Here is a 24,272-nt window from a genome sequence, read left to right as displayed (position 1 = left end):
CATACAGGACTTGGCACAGACAACATGAACAGCCTGCAGAAAATACAAAAATAAAGCACTTCATTGCCCGTTTGCCAACTGAGTCTCTCTGATGCTCCTCTTGAGTACTCTTATGGCTTTTCTAAATAAGAACTTGTGTAGATTCCTTAAAGGACTTGCCAAAATAAGATCAAACCGTACTCAGAGATGGTTGTGAGACAAGAATACAAAAAGATAGATAACTATCTGTCCCCCATAAAATCCAGAATATCCGAATGTGACCTAAAATCAAATGAATACCTACAGTAAGGGAAAAAAGTATTTGATCCCCTGCTGATTTTGTACGTTTGCCCACTGACAAAGAAATGATCAGTCTATAATTTTAATGGTGTATTTTAACAGTGAGAGACAGAATAACAACAACAAAATCCAGAAAAACGCATTTCAAAAAAGTTTTAAATTGATTTGCATGTTAATGAGGGAAATAAGTATTTGATCCCCTATCAATCAGCAAGATTTCTGGCTGCCAGGTGTCTTTTATACAGGTAACGAACTGAGATTAGGAGCACTCTCTTAAAGGGAGTTACCTGTATAAAAGACACCTGTCCACAGAAGCAATCAATCAATCAGATTCCAAACTCTCCACCATGGCCAAGACCAAAGAGCTGTCCAAGGATGTCAGGGACAAGATTGTAGACCTACACAAGGCTGGAATGGGCTACAAGACCATCGTCAAGCAGCTTGGTGAGAAGGTGACAACAGTTGGTGTGATTATTCGCAAATGGAAGAATCACAAAATAACTGTCAGTCTCCCTCGGTCTGGGGCTCCATGCAAGATCTCACCTCGTGGAGTTTCAATGATCATGAGAACGGTGAGGAATCAGCCCAGAACTACACGGGAGGATCTTGTTAATGATCTCAAGGCAACTGGGACCATAGTCACCAAGAAAACAATTGGTAACACACTACGCCGTGAAGGACTGAAATCCTGCAGCGCCCGCAAGGCCCCCCTGCTCAAGAAAGCACATGTACAGGCCCATCTGAAGTTTGCCAGTGAACATCTGAATGATTCAGAGGAGAACTGGATGAAAGTGTTGTCAACTCGCCGTGTTTGGAGGAGGAGGAATGACCCCAAGAACACCATCCCCACCGTCAAACATGGAGGTGGAAACATTATGCTTTGGGGGTGTTTTTCTGCTAAGGGGACAGGACAACTGCACCGCATCAAAGGGCGGGGCCATGTGCCGTCAAATCTTGGGTGAGAACCTCCTTCCCTCAGCCAGGGCATTGAAAATGGGTCGTGGATGGGTATTCCAGCATGACAATGACCCAAAACACACAGCCAAGGCAACAAAGGAGTGGCTCAAGAAGAAGCACATTAAGGTCCTGGAGTGGCCTAGCCAGTCTCCAGACCTTAATCCCATAGAAAATCTGTGGAGGGAGCTGAAGGTCGAGTTGCCAAACGTCAGCCTCGAAACCTTAATGACTTGGAGAGGATCTGCAAAGAGGAGTGGGACAAAATCCCTCCTGAGATGTGTGCAAACCTGGTGGCCAACTACAAGAAACGTCTGACCTCTGTGATTGCCAACAAGGGTTTTGCCACCAAGTACTAAGTCGAAGGGGTCAAATACTTATTTCCCTCATTAACATGCAAATCAATGTATAACTTTTTTGAAATGTGTTTTTCTGGATTTTTTTGTTGTTATTCTGTCTCTCACTGTTAAAATACACCTACCATTAAAATTATAGACTGATCATTTCTTTGTCAGTGGGCAAACGTACAAAATCAGCAGGGGATCAAATACTTTTTTCCCCCACTGTAGATAGCTTTTTAAAAAGTGTATCAGTGTTTAATTGTTATAATACCAGCAGGTTATTATTATTATTATTATTATTATTATTATTATTATTATTATTATTAGTTTGCATTTGAGAACATGCAATCATTATTATTAGAAATAATAATAATAAATGGTCATAAAGCCCTGTAAACACTTATTTGATTTCATAGTAGTATTATTATTATTATGAAACTTCATACAATGATCCGAAATCGTACACAGTAGGTTGTTTGTGATTTTCTTCCTGATATGATCCAGAATGAGTGATTTATAACCGCTTAAAATGACATATAATGTTTTTGATAGAACAGAAGTAAACACTGAGACAGAAATTGAACACAGACCAGTGGTGGTCTATGAACTAAATTAAATGTTTGTTGTTTATAGCTTTAAAAGGGATTTCAGATTGAAACAATTTCTCAAACTGAGATCCAACAGAGCTACAGCATCCTGAAAGAAATGTGTCTGGTGTTCTGCTGTGTTATGTCTGGTTTCTGCTACAAATTGGCCTTCACTGGGGTACACACAAGCACAAACATACACCCACAAACATCTATTTTACCTCTGTAAACACTAAGGAGATCAATATCAATGCACATGTACTGCCATTAAGACAGCCAGCCCTTGAGAATTCCGTCTGTGACATCAGAATACCACAGGAAGCAACAGCGATGCCATTGATTTTATTGTGCACTGTATTTGGATAGATTAAAATGGCACTAATAGATGGAAAAAGATAAATCCATGAAATGAAAAGAAAAGAAGCAGCAGAGGATGATCAAGGCTTAGGGGCACAAAGTAACAGTGCTCAGTTTTTTCAGCTGACTTCATATATATATATATATACATGTTGGATCATTGAATATAGGTAATTCTAAGTGCTCACCAAAAAAATAAATCAGCCCACAAAGTGTAGCACAACATTTTATGAAAAGTGCCTGCGATCAGGTATTGAAAGCCAATACATCGCAAGTCAGAATATCTAATAAAAAGAGCAGTCATCAGTGTTGTTGTTCGCTCACCTTTCGCTACAATCTTGCCATGTAAATACACAGACAATGAAAGCTGGTTCCCTCTTTATCACCCTGTGCAAAATGCCAATTGCAGCTATAATGGAGAGAGGTGTGACAGTGGGAGGGCAGTGAGTGGGCTGTGGGCTGTGCAGGGCCATGCTTCAGACATCAGCACGTCAGTTGCTCAGATTGGACAGGGACTCAGCCTCCATTGGACTGGGAAGTCTCTGGTCGATGAAGAGAGGCCTTTGTCTTCTCACCGAGACCTGCGATGTGCTGTATCATTAACTTTATTTTGAATCAATGTCCATTCAGGGTCAATATTGCCCGAGATGAGAATCCAAGATGGAGGTGGATATCAAAAAATAACACACAAGTTTCTCTTAAGTGGCCTTCTCACGCACAAAACAAGCTTAAGTCCTTGTCTTTGCTGATCAAAACTGAGAGGGTCTTGATGTTCAGTCCAACTGAAGTGATAACCTTAATCGGCCCATTGTGTCTCCATTTAGAACAGTACACTGAGGATGTTTACAAATCCTATGAATGCTTAAATGGCAGGCAGGCATGAGGCTTCAGAAGAGGGCCAAGTCACTAGCATCATCCTTGGCAAGGTAGATAGATGATCAGTAATTTGTTTGCCAATGGTGGTAGGATGCGATCCAGGAGTTTTTATCATATTACATACTTTTAATTACTTAACTTTGACTAGGAAATATAACCTTAATCTTAGCCAAACCAGATGTCCAATACTACTTTGAACTGTAAATAAATGAATCCGGTAGAGTTGGCCTCCCTAATTTTAACCTTTACTGGTCGGCTTTTTGTCCCATGCAAATGCTGGCATTATAAGGAAATATCTGAGGGGCAGTACACAACTGACCAGATGCCACCAGGGCAGGATGGTTGAGCGACTGGATAACCTTGCGATCACTGCACAGCGGTGACTCCCTGTGGCTCCTCTCATGCACCTGCAGGTTCAGATTGTTATCGGGTTCAGCCACTTCAAATTCTCCCATTCCTGTAATAGTTGTACTACGGGCATTCTGGGCCGGGAGTTTGAAAAACTGGTGATAGCAAACTGATTGCAAAGGGAAATGTATAAAAAAAGACAGAGAAAAGAATATAATTCTTACAATAATGCGATTTCTGGTGCTTCTCCTTTGGGTTTGTTACACAAGGGGCAATGTCCCACTCTGCCCAGTCAGAGCGCTCCTCACATATGCCATTCAGAGCACGTCAGGGCTTCCTTCCTGCCATTGTGTAGGTCTCCTCTGTGCCGCGGCTTCCCAGTTGACAGCAGACAAACAGATCTGCATGCTTATGAGCGATTGCCTGGCTGAGCGATTCCTGGCCTCCAAGGGACAAGCGCTTGTCTTCCTCCGAGAGAGATCCTCCCAGCCCTCTCCCCCTCTCCTCCCCTCCCCCATCAGCAGCAGTGTCTGCCCTGCAGGGACTTCACCAGCATGCTCCTCGCTTTGACCTGAAACCAAAGACAGCCTTCTCTTCTGGGGAAGCCACCTTGACCTGAGATCCGGGAAACTCAACACCTTCACTCTCACAAAAGGAAGAACAATATATTTTTTATGTACCAGGTGATACTAAATGCGAGACCTTTTCAGGCAGTGTCAGGGATCATTGGGGCTTTGTTAAAAGCAAACAGGTCAGTGGGCTATTACTTGATGGAGTAACTATTGTGGTAACCATTGCTCAGATTGGATGAATAGGAATAGCAAGACCTAAAAGGATTATAGAGCAGAACATTTTTTTTTTCTAAAAAAGGCATAATTTTTCAAATTACATTTCAAACATAGTTTCCCATAACTTTTTCCAAAGCAGTGGACTGTTCTTTTTTTAAAATAATAAACTTACTTTGCCCTGTCCAGCCATAACATCACCAGGGAAAATAAAAACAAAAAACTTCAGAGTCCTGGCAGCTTTAATGGACATAAATTTGAGAAGCTAGAGAAACTGGAGAGGCCAATATGAAAAAGATGGAGAACTGGCAGCAAAGGCCTCCATGATAATGAGATGAAAGAGAGTGGCTTTTAATGCCCTGGGTATTATCCCTTCGATGCACATTCAATAAAAGCAATAAGGAGAAAAGGAGAATAATAGACATTAAACCAGTTTTTGGAGACAAGTTAAGGTCATGTCTTAAATTAATTGGTGATTGGAGACACAGTCTTCAGATAATGCGCGTGTCATCTCCTAAGATTTGTTTTCTCTTGTGTTGTCTTCGAGGTATTTGTTTTATTTGTTCTGCTGAAATCCAATTAACAATGTTTTTTCCTCAGCCATTTCTTGTCATGTTCCTGGTCTCCATATTAAAATCCATTAAACCTTACTTGACAAATATATCATTCTGAGATGGACACCACCTGCAATTAAACACCACTTACTGTCAATTGGGATAGACTCAAAACAAAACTGCTTTTTAACTCCTAAGAGTCATTGCCTTTAACGTTCTTCAGCGGTAACCATTCTGCTAATAAAGGCTTAGTGGTGCACAGGTTTTAAAAAACATTCACACAAAGTTTGATGGAATCATAAGATTAAGTTATCAGATGATTGTTTATTGTGCAAAAGAAACATTTTGGTCTCTTGCATATATATATATATATATATATATATATATATATATATATATATATATATATGTATGTCAAGATATTAAAAACTCTCCTGATTTCCTATTTTTCATTCTGGTTTTGCGCTGCCTGCATAGCCTTAGTCTTTAAACCCCATGGCGTCGCAGTTCATTACATATAATACTGATGCTTGGCCGAGAATTCTGCTTTAGTAACCCTTGTTGAAGTATTTTTTGTCTTTCAGGGAGCCCAGGCTACCAAATTATTGTTGACAGCCTCACATCAGTCAGTGTGTGGCATCAAATTTCCAACAGCAGCAAGAGGAGGTCCTGTTGTTCTTCGACAGGCCTCATGCTCCTGAGCACTGAGCTCCCCAGAGCAGCTGGAAGGACAGACTGAACACAACCGAGATAGCACAAACACCATAAATATAAAAGAGGGATACATCAATACATCTAACTCAAGACCAACTAATGCACCTGAGCACCTAATGACCATCAAGGTGGACCTTTACCACTTCCATCAAAACCACATAAAAGGACAATACAATGGAATAGCCAGTCCTAGAAAAAACAAGGGGAATTCCAGTGGATTGGAAAGTGGCATCTTCCTAATGATTGCCGCACATTCATCTAATAATTCAACATGACGATATTTCTATTCATAAATGATCCATGTCCCGGGACTCTTGCAGCAAACAACATTGCCTGTGATTGATCAGATAGTCAGCAACTCACATAAAATGGGAAGAACGTATTCACAAGGATGAAGAAGGCTCAGGGAAAGTCTCTAGGTGGCAAATCCTGGATATGAGGTATATAATGCTGGTATTCCAATAGCACCTGGGAAAGTCAGTGTGGAGCTCCCTGTCCCTCTGCTGCGAGATCTTGCTGTATGGTCAGAGATGCACCCCCTTGGTAGTAAGGCAGCTCCAGACACAGTGGGGCTGATGGGGTGACCTCAGCTCAGGATCTCTTCATGTTTACTGCACCATTCCCAGAACTCGCTGGACGGATTAAGTTCTGAGTTTCAGTATAATGGTCGCCAGGATTAAGAAGAAGGTGTTCCAAGCCAGGGTGACTGCGAAGCCTCGCCACACAATCATTTGGGTTAAACCCCACCCTAAAAAAAATAAAAAATAAAAACAGTGACCTCCAATTAACCTCACTGCTGCGACTGCACTTAAGAAACCTCACACCGTAAAAACACAGATTCTGTTACTTTAAAAAAAAAAAGTTTAAATGTTTAATGATCTGGTAGTGTACAGCATCCACAGGCCCCTTTAAATTTGTACTCTTGTCCCCTTCCTCCTGTTTTTTTTATCAACCTTGTGTTGTTACTGCAACTTCCCAATTACCAGTTTTACAACATCCACCATGGGCCACACTGAAGCTGCTGTCATATTAACAACCTAGAGCTCCATCAGCACCAATATGTGAGAGGAAGACACAAAAACAGCCCTTCAATATTAAGAGTGCTTCTGAATAATTCACATGGCGCAGCGACGCAACGGTTCCTAAGCATTTAGTAACATAAACCAGCACCATCAGCACACAGCGACGTGGGCTGCCCATACATTACAAAATGCTGCACTAGAGAGAGCAGGTTGTCCGCAGTGTCAGGCCATCTGATGAGACAACAGAAATTACAGAAAGTTTACTATCTCTGCAACCACGCAAAGATGGTAATTTGGCAGGAATTTACCTCTGTACATGATACTGCGCAAGGCCTCTGCTGCGTATGTCTGTGGCAAGGCCATGCTCACGTATCGCAGTGGATAAGGTATGCACTCCATGGGCCAGATAATACCTGCAAAGAAAACACTCATGTAAACTGTATTGGCTGGACCACTTTCAATGCTTTTGCTCTAGCAGTGAATTCCACAACATCTTTATGTTTAAAAACCCTTGGGGAAAAAATACAGAAGAAAAGTCATTATGGTTTGAAAATAATGCATCAATTCTTTATCTATAGTCTATATATTATATGTCCTATATAGAAGGAGCAAATCCTGAAGCTTTCCCCTGCTGTTGGGTTCCTCCAGACTGCACACCCCTCACCTTGTGTTTCATGTGAAATGGAGCCATAACCTCCTATCTGCAGCAACGGGAGACTCAGCTCTGCCCCCTCTCTAAAGGTTAATGCTCAGAAATCTGCCAGAATGGTTTTTGATAACACCCTGCAACATAATTACCGCCTGAAATTTCTCATTGTTACTTGTGTTTCCAGCTCGGCAGGATCAATTAACAGTCGTCCTCCTTTGCCAGTAATAGAAGGTACAGATTTTTTCTCAAGGGAAGCCCTTGGTAACAAAAAATCCATCCCGTAGCCACATAATTATTGATCTGTAATGTCTGACATCACCCCTTTTATGAATATCTCGTTAGCAAATATTCGGCGGGCACAAGGAGACAGCCTGGATTACAACCCCCTTGTTTATGCTTTGGCATTTCAGTTCATTGTCTAGTGCCCGAGACTCAGCAGAAGCCTTCAAGCCTCCTGAGCGACTGATTCACACTGCTGTAGTGATGCGTTCGAGCTGTCAGACGCGATCAGGGTGGCATGCTGATACACGGCCACAGATGACGTCTGTTTTCCCACATACCACTCTGTGTGGGTGCCCAATGTAAGACATCACTGTAAGATATGTAAGATACAATTTTATGCGGCATTTGAAAGGCAAATTATGGGAATCCACACATATACCAATCTCTTAAGCAAAAGGTTGTTATCCATTTGAAAATAAGAAATTTCTGCAGATGTGTTATCCTGTCGTTCTACCTTAGCTACTCCCATGAATCAGTTTGCCCCTGTAGGTTTCTATGGTGAGCTACAATGGCTTGCCCGTAAAAGGTTACTATGGATACACATTATATTATAATCATTATATCATTATATTTCATCTCCTTCCTTGGAGCTATGGAAACCCAAGATATAATCCAATAAGGGAATATAGATTCATGGGCATTACTGAAGCAAAACGCCAATAAAGAACCAAGTCCAGTATTTTCTGACACTGGCAAGCATGGAAACGTATTCCTCAATATGAAATTAGCTCTGATACGAATGTGTGAAATTAGTTCCTGTTTAGGGGCTCTGGCAGTCTGGCCATGTGCTCTCTCTCAGCAGGGCCGGGCAGGACGTACCGCTGATGATGAGGTTGGGGTAGAAGACGCCAAGCGCGGCCTGGTTGGCAGACTGCTCATCGTCGATGCCAGCAGAGATCACCAGGCCAAAGGAAATCCCTGTCATCCCCTGGAGGAAGATCATGATCACCACCAGAACCAGGGATCCTTCATTGGGGATCTACAAGTCACCAAGCACAACAGGAGTTTATTGGCGCTTTATAAAGACACACTGGTCAAATTCCCTCCAACTACAAAAAAAGACAAGGGTGATTTAAGTAATAGTTAAGATATTTTATATTTACAAAAACAACAAAACAAAAACAAGAATTTGTGACCCCATTTCTTTATAGTGTGAGCTCAAAAGGGGTTACAACCTCAGATTTAGAACCACAGTTCCAGATATTCACAGTACACTTCTAATAACACTCGCATTTTAAAAACACTGCCTACTGGAAAAGTAATGTAATATCAATAATAATATAATTTATTTCTATAAAAAGCTGTCGTAGTGGGGTTTTTCAAGTTCTTCCAATACGCCAGCCTCCTCCCGACAGCTCCTGCAGACGGCAGCTCTCTCTCCCTCTGAATATTTAACACGGGGAGCTGCAATGGAGATAGCACTAGGCAGAGGCATATCTCATAAATTATGTGCATGAAACCAAGCTGGAGAGTTTATTATAAGATGTTCTAGTGCCCTTAATGGTGCTCTGTAAGAAAACTGTGGAAGCCATGGGTGGATAGTTATCAAATCAATCTTTAAAAAATATTGCTGCTGCTCTGTTCTACAGTATCGCTACAGTAATTGGTTGTTGTAATGTAATTAAGTCATGGGATCTATGCATCACAAAGCTATATTAACTGCCCTTCTCGGACTGGTTTAAGGTAATTGTTTCTGAATACTGTGCATTGTGTTTCACCATGTCAAGTAATTTATTACATTTCGTACTGTGTCAGTCACGGTTTCCTGATGGAGAGCGACATGTCATTGTTATGAAGTAGCCAACGGAAATCACCTGGTTAATGTATTTCAGAGTCCATCATAAATCTTTATGATGAACCTAAGCATCCTCCTGGACTTCAATCTGTTTCTCATTAGTTATCTTCTTGCCTAATTATAAAATGGCAGCCATGGGAAACATTGGCCCTAACTTCGGCAATTTGTTTAAATGTGGACTCTGTGTCTACACTGAGCTCACAGGTAGCACGATACAGTTAAATATGTGACCCTGGTGGCGGAAAACAAATGACTCAACAGTAAACCCCCAGTCCACGAACCGCTGAAGAGAAAAAAAAAAAAAAAATCAATCACTGCGCCTGTGATAATGTTCAATTAATTTGTCGCAAAAGGGCAGTGCACAGCAGAAGCAGTAAACAGGCGTGTTTTTTCGCAGAGGGTCCAGGGGCATGCTGCATTGTTGCGTCGTATCACCAGGATGAGAGACGGCAGGATTCGGAGCTTTATTACCATTGCTCTGTGTCACTGAGGCGGGGCTGAGGTGGCGGTGAGGAATGGAAATGGGATATCGGATCTTGGGTCTGCTCAAGGTCGCAGGGTTAAAGGCAGCGCTGCTTGACAGTCCTGTAGGGTCTCGGTCTATGTGAGGCCTAAGTGAAATGAGAGCTAGGTGTCGGCTGAGTTTCTCATAAAAAAGGTGAGGCCACCCCTTACTAGGTTACCACCTCAGAGACAGGGTGGTTCTGTGCGAAGTGCTGAAGGAAAACACTGATCTGCCAGTGCCAACAGCTGGAATGAATGGAGTAGTAACTTTCTCCACACTGTACTTATTAGTGCATTGGGTTTTATTGGTGAAACACCTGAGAAACACCGAAAGGCGAATGGGAGTGAGCGAGAAAAGCAGTGGGGGTTTAAAGAGCACTCCTCAATATTTTGTAATTAATACAACAACAGCACATTCTTCAGAAAGAGTAACACTGAGGTAATTCTAGTGAACGGGTGAAAACATAACACAGCCCAGCTACTGTTGTGGGGTAAAGAGACCACAGCCACTTCCTGTCTCAGGAATAGAGAGAGGTGAACGTAAAACACCCAGCTCTCTTGGTCTGAAACAGCACAGTCAGGAGCATGAATGTTTGCAGTTAGATCAAAATGACAGATCTGTAGAAGAGAAGCCAAGCAAAAGAGATCAAGAAAACTGTTGAATAGCACAGGAAAAAAGCACTTGCAATAAATCAGTATTATTTCATTTTCAAACTTCCTGTTCTGTGTCTTTTTAGTTCTGTGCTATTCAATGTTTTCAAGGCTACTTCTTTAAATGGTGAAAGAACGACAACAACAAACAAGCTTGTATCAGTGACTGAATGATATATTATCCCACAGGTTTTTTTTGCACATTCACAGAGGACTGATATGGAAGCAAAGGGCCAACATAATGAATCAATTCCAATATGCGTCAGCCATGACAGGAGACGATGGCTGAGGTGGAGGGAGCAGCAGATTTTACAGAAGTATGGTGTTGGAGCGGTGCACGGCGTGTGGGCATAGGTGGAAGCGATCGCATACGGGCACGAACCTTGAACACCAGGAGGATGAAGAGGAGCAGCAGGGTGATCTGGACGCTCATCACAAACAGCTGGGAGAAGAGATGGGCCAGCATGGTCTCTAGAGAGCTGACTCCTACAAAGACAGACGCCACATCAGAGGGGCCTGTCCCCAGCTCCTCATCTCTCCATTTTCATATTCACAACATGGACCAGGCCTTTCAACGAGAATCAGCCAGTAGTGAATGTTCTCCACCATGCTAGATCATCAACTCCTGCCCAGCCCACAGCCTAGCAATCTATTTGAAGGCATCAGATTATAATACGAGTTTATGTTCCCGCAATCACTGTCTATTTAATGTCCAATGTTGAAAAATATAAATAGATATGCATAGGTATTTTTACATAGGTTGAAGGACAGACAGATCTAGTTTAAATCAGGTTTGATGGCGTTGCTTCTAGTTTCCATCTTTCCCAGTCTGGGACAAACACAGTGCTGTTCACATGTGGCTGTGTCTTGAAGAAGAGAAGAGGTCTTGCAACAGTTATGGATTTTACAGAAAATATGTTTGGTACCGTCAGTGTTATTCACCAGGGGATCTTATTGCTACTGTGAAATATTAATGTTTTGGTTCTTTTAACAGAGTGTTCAGTTATCTGATCCGGCAACAAGTCTTGGGTTCTTAGTCTGGGTCTACAGACACTAATTACAGGAAGTCACGTCACGCTGTGGAGCTGTGTGTGAGGAGGGGTTCATCCTGACGTTGCCTTTGGTTACACATCTGTTTTCAGAGGCCCCTGACACAGACTAACCTTGGAGCTGTCACTCCCCCTGCTGCCAGACTTATGACATTACACTACAGCGTTCCTGTTTGAAAATGTTAAGTTGCCCAGGGAAAGCGGGCTTGGCACATTGACACAACATGTGAGGTGAGGGATCTCTGTGACTGACCTGCGACCCAGCACCTGTCCAGAAGCCCTTCTTTGCGCTCTATTACAAACGACAGAGCGGTCAAGCCCACTGCCAAGTAAAAGGTGATGCTGCCAAGAAAGAAGAAAGGATATTAAAATCTGAAAAACACATATTAAAAAACAATTACTTTCCAGATTGGGAGACAAATGGGCTACTTGATATTGGAAACAACATATAAAGGTAATCTGTACCTCAAAATTGCTCCAGGTGTCACAAATGTAGTGAAATCCGTGTTTTTGCTGCCATATATAGGCTCCTCAAACTGCACAAAACACACAATTGTGAACACATCATTCAAGGCTGAAACTGTATAAATTCAACATTTTAAAACATTTACCAACTGCACAATGTTAATAGTGCTACAACTAGATAAATAGCATGTTGTGTTGAGTCTTATTTATACACATCACATATACAGACCTGTTCTCTCAGGAAAAATAATAAACTACACATGGAGTCAATAACAGGCCTTTCCCACGACCCTCGAGAGTTGGAGTGGGAGCGGGAGTGGGAGCGTTTCTATAAATTGGACTCCAACACAAAGAACCTTGTTATATACAGGGCAAATGCGTAAAACCTTCTTCAAACTGCTGCAGATTACTTTTTCCCTAAGGCGTTTGTAATGAAAAGAGATTAAACTCTGCTTTGACTGTTAGCTATGAATCCTAGAAAACAGATATAAACGGCATTTGCCAAATTCATATCTTTCCTCTCCACAGTTTACAGTTAGCACATTGATATATATGATTAGTGGTCATGAGGATCCTACAGATACTTACCTTCACAGGGAGGGACACCAGGTATGACATCTTGCCAAGTTTGTCCTGAACAAAGGCCTGAAACAGAACACTTTATTTCATGACACAGGTATTATTCACTCCTTGAATTATATCTGACAGCATGACATAAATGAGTCCACAGAAGGTGTGTATTTGCTATTAAATACCTGAAGAAGCACATTCCACTGCATGATGTACATTTCTGTAGATACTACACTGCTGCAGCTTGATTTTCCAGTTAATTCAAGTTCAACTTGCCCAGCACTCATTGTGTCTCCTTTGGGTCCTTTGTAAGTATAATAATGCTTTACTCCCTTTCCCTTCCCCTGGGCCAGCAGTCTGACACCGAATGTCTAGGCTGTGTGCAGCTCAGCGCTCAAAGGTGGGTCTAAAGTATCGCTTTGAATCCAGGGTTTGACAGCTAATGCAAACACTTTACTTGAAAGTTCCTCAACAGGTGGATTAAGAATATGACCTTCACAGGCAGTTCGGGTTTGGGATTGTAGCTACAGGTATGTCTATGCGGAAACTAAAAGGCTTTTATGTTTGCCCTAATTGAGAACATCCCCCAAGCTGAAGGTCACTTTGACTCAAGGGGAGATGTGCAGGGCCTTGCAGTTTCACGTCGGTGAGCTCCTGTCGCACTGGCTCAGAATAGCCTGGCTTCTGCATGAGTGGTCTCATAATTTGACTTTGCTGTACCATAGATAGCATCTAATATTTATGAACTCTCTGTGAACACAAAGATGTCTTTAAAAATAACAATAACGAGCATGATAAGGACAATCCAAAGTTTATAACTATTTTCCCTGAGCCTGGAAGCACTGAAAACTGCGAAAAAAGGCTAAAATACCTCAAATGCCTGTTGAAGCTTCTGTTGGAGCATCATCGCAATCTGTCTGTCTAGAAAAGAGATTAGTAAAGCAATTACAGATGTGAGGTTAAAGGTTGTGAGGGCTGGGGTGAGTGAGGAGCTAGGTGACCTGTATTCCCGTGCCCCCTAACCCTCGCAATCTGGACAGGGACGGGCTAGTGGTAATATTGACTACAATTTAAGCAAAAAAGTTGCAACTTTCTGTAACAATAGGTTTTTTTTAATAGTTTTCCATTTTTTTCACCATGCTTTGGTGCCCTCAAAAAATGATGGCACTCTAAGCAACTTCTAATGGTCGCACCAGCCCTGAAGGAAAAGCAACACATAAAACACATAACTTTAAATACCTATAAGCATTCACAAATATACAAAAATAAAAATTACACCTGGATGTAGAAGAAAATAAATATTTGCCTTCCATTGCTCTATTACTGTATTACATTCCTTGGTGCACGGTGACCCCATGTGGCCAATTTTGATTCAGTGTGTACAGCATGCTCAGAAACTGTAATTTGAATTGTTCTCTGTCAATATCTGCAGTTCTGCAGGAGTCTACAATATTGCATGTACTTACTTGTCATGTCAAGCCAGATGTGCACAGACCCTCCATCCACTATGTCCTCAGAGACTTTCGGCTGCAGCATTCTGTACAAGACAGATCCCCCCAAAAATATTTTAACACCACAAGTCCAACGTATGGCACTTGGCGTATGGCGTATATTCCTCTCTCCTCGTACCTGAAGCATTTCAGCATTCTCTCCTCCACACAAGGATGACAGCAAAGTCATAAGACAGCAATATTATATACAAAATAGCAAATTTAGCTTAATTTGCTTGGCAGATGAATGGCTGGTTGCCCTAATTATGTGTCTGGGACTCTGCAGCAAAAGGGAAATTCCAATGCTGGGGTCTCATGGCGGTTCCTGTGAATGTACACTGGAAATGGCCTGAGAGACGGCCTACTACCAAGCCTGTTGTGATCAATTTCAAGATCTCCACATATCAAACAATAGTAGCATTCATTCAATTTTTATCATTTTTAAATAAATAACTGTACAATGATTCAATCTGCTGTGACAATGATTCAATCTGCTGACCAAACAGAATTCACAACAATGATAAACTCCGATTATTATAGCAAATGTACAATCCTATATTGTGCAGAACACAAAATGGAGCAGGTGGGTTGGGTGTGGGTGGAGCAGGGGTTGCTGGCACAGCACAGAGGTGGCAGATTTCTCAATGCTCTGACTGACCACAATCCCCTTATGCCCACATTTTTGTCACTTGTTGTATGAACATCAGCTCTTCCTTATTCTATATCAAGGGCTTGCCTGTGGTGTTCCCACTTCTCACTCATTCATGGCTGTCAGAAAAGTCATAGGCATCACATGGTATCTCCTACCACAGTGCAGCCACACACTGGAAAAGGTGTACTAATGAGGTAGTTATTTTCTGATGCGGCTAAAAAAAGCTGTACTATAATATCTGTGCCCAATAATATGCAAATGCAAGGAAGGAAATTTCTCATTGCTAAACGAAATGAGCAGAGGGAATGCAATGCAGAGGAAGGAAGCTAGATTGCGGTTGAGGAGGAAGGCTTGTAAGTGGGCTGTTCTCCGATCTGAACCTGACTCACTGTGTGCTTCCCTGAGGAGACTTAAAACGGAGGTCTTATGTAGATAGATATTGTAGATATTAGTCCATATAGAGTATTAAACATCATGTTATAGCCATGGCACAGAACAAAAAAAAACAGGTCAGTAAAGAATGTGTAAAATGTACCTCTTCGTTAAGTCACTGGAGAAGTTTTTTCCAAATCCTATTACACCCCAGTACTTCCCGTCTCTGACCCCAGCAAAGGCCTCTGATTGGCTTACCAGCACCTGCAATATAAAAACACTCTTGCTCAATAAACCGACAGTTCAGAGAGGATCTGAAAAATGATCTCCTGTCATGATCTAACGGCAGCGTGAGGGTGAAATTTATAGTCAAATGGAATTTTGATATCAAACACAGCTTGACACATTCCTTCCAGTATTGTTATGATGTATTTTCTAAAAGTACATTCTAATAAACAGCTGCTAGATGAAGATGTAGGGATGCACAGATGTAGGGATTTGAATTTCCTTTTTATTCTATCTACCTCCAACATTCTAACACAATCCCAACCCGAAGAATCGAAGAAAAACCTCATCCTACATGTAAACCGCTAACCGTAAATCTAGCAACTTTCTACAATTACAACTTTCTGTTTGACTCAAAATTATATCTTATTACGTCCAATTCACCGTGTTCAATCTGCTCGTAGTACACAGGTCAAAACACACGTGGTGAAGAAATAAATGTGCTTCTCTCTTTCAGTTACGTTGAAAATCAAGCTTCCCTCAACGCAGCTAATTTTGTCTGAATCAGCAGAAGTGAAAAACAGAACTAAAGCAGCAGAAGTTCACGCGTCAAAGTTCAATGCTCATAGACAGTTGAGAGACTTCAATGAAAACGTGTTCACGTATTAGTGTCGCCACAGCTGAGAAACACAGCTCTGAGGCAGTCCTCCATCCAGGACACACAACTCCAGCACAAGGGCCTGGGCCAGCGAGTCAGACGCATACCTGCTCCACGCTCTTGTTGTCCAGGAAGGACAGCAAAGAGTGGCTTAAGGACGAGTTCCCCGTCTCATTGTTCACCACTGCCACCTGGATCCCCTGTGCTTCTCCCCCAATACACAGACACATCAGCGAGATCTGGATCACTGGCAGCAGGAATTGGAAGCACAAGAACCTGTTCAACAACAACAACAATAACAGCAAAAACAGTCATTATCATTTTAGACTATTACTGTGGATGTGCACCACATTTCTTAGGCCTGCACTGTCAATACTATCACGCTTGTTCACTTGGAATGGTGTTTTATTCTTTTCCTACTGCGGACTCTCACCCTGGCATCCTCTTCATCCTCACAAACGTCTTGATCATCAAGGCCCCGATATTGCAACATTTTGGCAAGACGTGTTTGCCCCGCACCTTCCAGTCCACTGTGGAGAGACACCGGCCACAGAACTAGGAGATCAGAGCAAACTCCCAGAGCATAAAACAGCAATTCCAGAAGTTAGCAGAAAAGAGACTGCAATCATAATGACGTGTGGGAGAAAGAACACTATTTATTTGAAAGCTGGGGATATTTTGCCTCTCACGTGTAGGGTGTCCTACCTGTGAGTTTGAGCTCTTCTATCAGGGCTCCCTGGCCCAGGATAGGCAGACACTCATCCTTGGTCTCCTCTGAGGACTGGCTGCTGTTCTTGTCGTGTGCCTCATTGATGATGTTCAGTTTAGACGTCTGATTGGACGATTCACACAGCTGGAGGAAGGCGCTCTCCAGAGTCTGAGAATGAATGACCTTTTTGGTTAATTAGTCCTGAGTGACAAACTGAACTAATGGTGCACACTTTTCAAACACCAGAAGAAACACAGAGGCACGCTTGGCTTAGCAGGGCCTATCTGGTGTCAATATGATAACAGAGATTTGTTGGAACCTATTGGTGTAGAGTGAGTCGAAGATCCTCTAATTCACATGACACACTTCCTTTTCAAGGCTCGCCACCAACCATGCAATTTGAATTTAATTAATTGAGTGTAAATCAATGTAATTAAGAAGCATACCAAGAAATGTTAAATAAAACAGCTTGAAGGAAGCAAAGCAATTTTTATTTACACTTGGTCAATTATGACCAAGTCACTTGCACAACATCTTGTTTGTTCATGGCAGGAGTTTCCTTGATTTGAGTAAACACAACCTTACTGTGTTTGTCGCTTCACGCAGCGTTGTAGAAGAAGGAAGGGAGTTGACCGGAAAGGAGGGGGGAAACAACCTGACTGTACTGTGGGGCTCATGAAAATGTAAGAAGTAGAAAATCTTTATATGGCATCAGGAGGGTATTTCTGTGCACAGTATCTGAAATTTTGAGACATGCTACCCTTTGAAAACTCACCATGGCACAGTGCTGCTTCATCAGAGCATCGGGGGGCGCTTCAGCAAGAAGTCGGCCATTGCGCATCAATCCAACCTGACAAACAACAACGAAATCTGGGTAAATCAGTCTACAGCATAGTGGAAGTCTTGTTACTAGCAGTAGATATCTAGTGCGGAAATGTTACATTTTTCAGCTGTAAGACCAGCTTGCTGACATACTGTAGTTGATTAAGGTGTGAATTGCATTGCCAGCCCTCTTTTAAAAGCTGTGTTTTGGCTCCCAGTTATGTGTCAAAAAGATACACACACACAATCACATGAGCACAGCTTAAGAGGAAGTGAGAACCGCATCGTTTTCTTTTGTTTGTTTCATAGATTGACTGGTACAAGCAGAATCACATAGGAAATCATAAAAATATCTAAGATTCTTTTAGATTTGATGGTGACAAAATATAGATAGGTAGATATAATGAACACAGATGAGAAATAACAAGATAGGGCGTTGGGAGCAATTTCAGACAAAAGCCCGGTCAGGGCACCCTAAATTAGTCACAAGGTGAGTCTCTAGATGATTTCCCTTTTGAGGGCTTGTGGATTCATCCATAACTGCAGGGCTTTACATTGGATAGGGACTGGTCCACAACCCACATTTAATAAACGAGTATGAGAATGTGTTACACAATGTGCCCCAAACACTGCAAAGAAATTATTCTTTTGTGTGCAAAAACTCAACAATCAGCATTGAGCTCCTTCCTACAGAGCAAAGCCAGCATGTCCTTTCAAAGCCCCTTTGTTTGTCTTTTGGGGAATTCCAGTGTATAAGTTTTACAGAAGTGAAACATAATACGTAGTATAATAAAAATAAAATGTCTAATGGTTGTTTTTTATAGTCGGAGTTATGCTTTTTAATATGCACATATTTCACAGTTTTTGATGTACTTAATTCTGCAGTAAATGAAATGTCATGAAAGGACCGTCCCGAGTCTTACCACATTGGCTTGCCTGGCCTCTTCTATGTAATGGGTGGTGATGATGACCGACACTGTTCCATTTTTCACTATCTCCACCAAATGCTCCCAGATCCTGAGGTTTAAGAAATGCACCAAGACTGGTTTTAACTGGGCACACTAGCTTGAAACAACAGAAAATCAATCTCACCACACGTTTGACTTCTGTGTGAATTCTAAAGAGCCTTTTCATTCTTTCAATAGCCTGAGATATATAACATAAAGCATATAACCAATTTAATCTTACAGCGCTGTTAAATAAAGATACAGTCCTCTGAGGTTGTCTATACCTGCTTCCACGGGGCACCCTCACCTTGGCATCTATACTCAGTTCAGATGCCAGAAAAGTCAGCAAAAATTACAGCTAAATCACAGCTATATTGTTTGAGTGATTTTATTTTTATAACGCTGACACGACCGTGTATAAATAATTTTCTGCCTGGGTCTGAGGCAGTGGGAGTGGGGTTATTGGGTTACCAGCACCCTAATAATACTTTTCAAATCGCACACTGTCTCCCTCAGCCTGCAGAAATAGCTCTCGCTTGTAATTTTGTCAATGAGTGGGCCGATCCTGCAGAGGTCAAGCAGGTTAAATCTCAGAGGTACCACGTGCCAACTCATGTGCTATTCTTTACAACCAAAGGGCTCTGGAGTTTAAGAAAGCCGTGTTAAGTATATTTTCCCTGTTGTTGTTCAGCAAGTTGTGTTTCTTTTTCAAATAAATGAAATGAGGCAACACTAACAAGTCCTGCCTCCTCATTAAGTTAATTACATGCTAAGATAATGCACAATGTTCAGACCGGACCCGTGAGGCTTCGCCAGTTGGCCCTGTCCACTCAGTCAGGCCTAGGCTGTGGAGGAGGGGCGTACCTCGCTCTCAGCACGGGGTCCACGCCCACGGTGGGCTCGTCCAGAATGAGCAGCTCCGGGTTCTGGAGGAGGGCGGCGCCCAGCGAGACACGCCGCCTCTGTCCACCACTGGGAGACGACAGTGAGACAGGAGGAAACGGGACTTAAAGCAGGTAAACTGACCTGTCCATGACTGCTATGTAAATATACAATAGTATACAGAAACACACCACACACATCTGACAGAAATAAAGTATTTTTGTATGGGACAGCTTATTTATTCTCACGGAACAGTGAATAAGGAAATAGATTTGAACATTTCTAGGTGGGGAAGTCAGTAAAATCCATGTTTTTCCCAACAATTGCAAAAAGGTTGATAGTTTCTCTTCGTTCCTTGGTGTGAGTACAGTAAGAATCGTTCAATGTGTTTTATGACACTCGGTGACAATTAGCAGGATCTATTCATTAAATAAACCTGTGCTTTAGTTCACAGGAGCACAAAGTCTGACATTTATAGAGTAAACACTATGCATCATTTTTACAGCTTTAATGTACATAAGCACTACAATTACAGCTTGTTTGTTTAGTTTATGAACTCAATAAAGTGAATTACACAGCTGTTACCTTGATATGAGAATTACTGAGCAGGATCGAGCACCTGGACTTGTAAGTCTTTGGGTCTTTCATGTTTAAAAAAATAGATTGAAATAGAAATGTGGTACAACACAGCAGGCCTTGCTTTCCCTGCATGTCTGGCCGTGTAGGACAGAGGCCTGGAACATTGTATTAATGACTTTTGTAAAATGGAGGTTATCGTGTTTCTGAAATAACCCGTCTACTGTTTCCCGAAAAGGGTAAAAGTCGCACATATTGCCTTCATCAGCCGAATAGTAGCTCCCTTATACTGGACTTAATGCACTACATAGGAAATGAGTTTCTGTGCACGATCACATGATGAAGTGGGCACAGGGCCGCTTTCTCCAAAGTCTCCAAAGTCTTGGAGGTGAGCCAGCTAAAGGGAGAGAGGTGGGAGAGTGCCAGAGCTGTGCTGGGGCTTTATCTGCGGCTTCAATTCTTAAAAGATTCACTGTTGAAAGAGTCATTTAATTGCACTGTTATTCCAATCTAAGAAAGCGGTTTTCTAGTCTTCTGTTTTGGGAAATCCAATAAGACTCAGGCAAAATCAATAATTAGGTAACTGGTTTACCTCAGAGCTCACAGATAAAAATGCATTGTGGTAAATTAAACTGTTAAATTAAATTAAACCACGGAATTCTGAAATAGTGACATTACATTGTGGTTTAAGTGAATTAAGTTATCAAGGTGTGATGGTGTGGAAGGGCCACAGGGAGTTACCCAGTCACTGGCGAATTGCCTCCTGGATGTGAAAGCATGGAGGAGCAGCTTTGTAAATGTACGTTCATCTTCCCATATCACCTCCTCAGCATTTTGTGTGGCGTACCTGAGGTTCCGGACCAGACGGGATTTCTCAGGAAGGTCCAGGAAGTCAATGAGGAAGGTCATGCGTGCCTCTGTGTCCTTGGAGGAGAGTCCATGAATCCGTCCAAAGAACCAGAATGTGTCGCTGATAGTAAACTCATGGTATAAAGCTAGGTCCTGCAAAAGAAAAAGAAACAGAGATTATATAACTTTCCAAGTGTATCTCAGGTATCAGGATACTATAGTGGTAGACACTCCCAGGATTAAAGAAATAAGATGAACTCACACAAATACAGTATGAATATTGGAATATGAAAAATCAAACATGAAATGGATATTCTGTGAGTCACAATTATATGCATCCAGATTATCATAAGTCATTTGCTTGTACATAATGTAACATACCATCTGCACTCAAGTAGACAGTAAGGAAAAAATGCTGACAGCAGAGATTGACGACTTCAGTCTGCAAGTGACAGCTCCCTACTCCTTGAGCAAGATTTCACTTTTCTGCTCTTATCCACAAACCTGCTCTCCAGTCAACTCAAAGGCAACATTATGGACTGTGTGCAAAGGCCTGATCTGTGAAGAACACCAGGGAAATTTACCTGGGGCATATACCCCACCATCCTCCCAGGAACCTGGTGCCCTGGGAACGCAGGTGGTTTCCCCAGCACTGTGATGTGGCCCTTGGAAATTTTCAGCCTTCCCAGAATGCATCTCAGGAGGGTTGTCTTGCCACAGCCACTGGGTCCCAGCAGACCATAACTGGGGCAGAATGGGAAACGCAATATTGGACAACAACAAAGTACATGTAAAAATGTACACGTAAAACAGGACCCTTCATGGGATACAATGACTGTCAGAGCAAGTGAAAATTATTGTAGCTAGCCAGTGTTTAAAATACGGGTGTCTGGACAGAGTAAACCTGAATTCCATTTATGCCAGTACTGATCTGGGACTCGGAGTTAAACCCTCTTGAAGTTGCATTAAGCATGCACAGTGTTAACTTCATTTAAGTACAGTGTAATCTGGCGTTTGTAGAAAGGAACACGCTAAGGTAACTTGATTTTATCAGGAAAGCACAAACATGTTCTTTGGTTTACAGGCTGTTAATGGACTAAGCAATTCATTTGAAAGGATGTTCCATACACAGCAGATGCACACATTGTTATCAGGGGAAAGGCAACACTCACATCTGTCCCTGTGGTACGGTCAGATGAAGATTGTTGATAATTTTTAACTTCCCATATGACCTGCAGACACCTTGGCATTTAATGGCTGAATCACTCAAACTGGGCAATGAAGACTCAGTGTCGCTGGCCATCCTTTCTACTGCAAACCAAGAAATACAAGAAGATTACTAAAAATAAAAAAATGCAAGCAAAAACATTATTGTTGAAATTGAGTGTTTTACTGGCATGCACTGAATACATAATATGCCCTTTTGTTGTTTCTTTTTCACAGGTAATCATAGCACACTTAAGAACTTCCGAGCTGAGTGTTATTTCTCTCTCAAGTTGGAAGAACATTTAATGATGTATATATTAAAACAATATTTATAGAAAGATAAGCAAGTAGATAAACAGATAAGCAGACAGATAGATCGAAGTAATGAATGAGTTTTGCAGTTCTCGTATTACTTTTACATAAAAGTTTTTGGTAAAAAACAAATACCTTGGATAAAAAGTTAAAAGGAAGCCTTTGTATGACCCCACAAAATGGTATCTAAGCAACAGTCTTGGATCTTTCTCCCGCTCTGTTGTCACAGTGTTGGCAAGCCTGGGCCATGTTAGTACAGTATCTAGGTCATATGTGCCATAATCTTTAATCCCAGCCTCTTTTTTGTGCTTTGTGTCCAGTTCATTCTTCACCTTTTTTTTTTTTTAACTGGATCGACAGAGATCTTGTTACAGATTCAATTCATGGACACAATATGAATTGCTTTCTGAAGAAAAGGCAGCTGTTCAAAATGCCAAAGAAAAAGGTAAAGCTTTCAAAGACACACTTATTTTTCTGTTAGTTTTTAGATAATGTGTCATCAATTGCTGTTAATTAATAACTATATTCAGGAACAACTGAGAAATATGCATGTGGATAGGTTTCAAAACGACTGTTCTACTCCAAAGCTTGCTATTTATAGATTTTTCTTGTTGTGATTCTGTTCTCTCTTCCTGTTCATTTATAACAGTGTGTATAACTGTGTTTTCAGTGAGGTAAGGTGATATCTAAACAGCAAATACAAAAGATCTGGGCATTATCTTTACACTTTTCAACATGATCACAACAAAACAGGCTACATTTCATTATTCCAGCAAATTGATGCGAGGATCTTTAATCGCTAAGGTGTCCAGTCCATTATTATTACTATTCCATCACTCAATCTTAAACTCGATCTAAGATGATTTAATGGATTAAAGTTAACCAAGACCTGCTGCTGCTCCACATTTGTAAAACTTTCGGTGATCATTTCAGTTTGACAGCATATTACACCTTTTAAGAATAATGCACAGTGCAGCTGTTCTCTAATTTTAGATAGATCGCAGATATATAGGTAGATAGAGACAGACAAGCAGATGAGACTGAAAGGCAGATACATAGATCGCAAAGGAATGTGTTGACACATATATCAAATCGTCCCATCTTTGCTTTTCTTCTCGCTTTTGCTCTTCTGTGATGTCAAAAGCGACATAATAGCAGCAGCGCATTACCTCGGTGTCCGCGCCGCCGCGTCTGCGTTTGTTTCGGAGAGCAGCGCCGTCCGCGCAAAACGCAGTATTTCCTCGACCTGAATTAGAGGCGCGTTTTTCTATGAATGCAAACGTCTCTGCGGCAGCTGTCATCCGGCGTGTACAACCTGCGAGCCGCATTCACACACATCCCCTTTCACAACCCGTCCTCTCCATCCCCCAGCTGCGTCACTGTCCGTGCACCGTGCGGCTGCCCGGCTCATTTAGACGCCCCCTTCCTTATATTGCATTTTTAATTTGGAAATGCATTTTCATGATCTGCGTTCCCGCATGCAATGTCTTTTACTACAGGTTAGCTTTAGATATGTCTGTGCGCCAATGACGAATCCGGCTGCCGCATATTGAAGCCGAGCTGATATTGAGGCAATTTGTTGTGACCCGCACTTCCATCTATGAGCATCAGTGCAGAAACGTCATGGCTGTGAGGGCTGGATGGGAAGAGGAAAATACATGAGGCCCACATTGTTCATTTTAAAAAACGCAGCTTTCTTGGATAATTTGTATTACACAGCTGGCCAAATAATACAAATATAATTCGGTATTGGATGTGGCTGTATATTACTACACACAATTCCTATTGCC

General features: G+C 41.8%; 1 protein-coding gene across 1 annotated transcript; it reads right to left on the bottom strand.

The window, feature by feature from the left end:
* Positions 1-5,491: 5,491 nt before the first annotated feature.
* Positions 5,492-23,981, bottom strand: abch1 (ATP-binding cassette, sub-family H, member 1). Its single transcript, XM_066696688.1, has 20 exons — positions 23,652-23,981; positions 22,137-22,275; positions 21,549-21,708; positions 20,963-21,117; positions 19,522-19,629; positions 18,634-18,727; positions 17,664-17,738; positions 16,885-17,056; positions 16,613-16,709; positions 16,287-16,455; positions 15,460-15,560; positions 14,249-14,319; positions 13,654-13,703; positions 12,801-12,857; positions 12,213-12,283; positions 12,001-12,089; positions 11,081-11,184; positions 8,568-8,727; positions 7,126-7,230; positions 5,492-6,543 (listed from the first exon to the last, which is right to left on the bottom strand). The coding sequence occupies exons 2-20, from the start codon at positions 22,265-22,267 to the stop codon at positions 6,437-6,439; spliced, it is 2,076 nt and encodes a 691-aa protein (XP_066552785.1). The 5' UTR covers positions 22,268-22,275; positions 23,652-23,981; the 3' UTR covers positions 5,492-6,436.
* Positions 23,982-24,272: the final 291 nt, after the last annotated feature.

The sequence above is a fragment of the Amia ocellicauda genome, chromosome 23 (assembly GCF_036373705.1).
Source record: "Amia ocellicauda isolate fAmiCal2 chromosome 23, fAmiCal2.hap1, whole genome shotgun sequence".
Taxonomy (NCBI): Eukaryota; Metazoa; Chordata; class Actinopteri; order Amiiformes; family Amiidae; genus Amia; species Amia ocellicauda.
This window is presented reverse-complemented; position numbering and strand designations above follow the sequence as displayed.

Excerpts from the sequence above, each read along its gene's own strand:
- abch1 (XM_066696688.1), bottom strand. The coding sequence starts at position 22,267 with ATGGCCAGCGACACTGAGTCTTCATTGCCCAGTTTGAGTGATTCAGCC. Across the intron at positions 21,709-22,136 it reads ACCGTACCACAGGGACAGAT|TTATGGTCTGCTGGGACCCA; the intron begins GTGAGTGTTGCC and ends ATTCTGCCCCAG. Across the intron at positions 7,231-8,567 it reads CCCCAACCTCATCATCAGCG|GTATTATCTGGCCCATGGAG; the intron begins GTACGTCCTGCC and ends TTTTCTTTGCAG.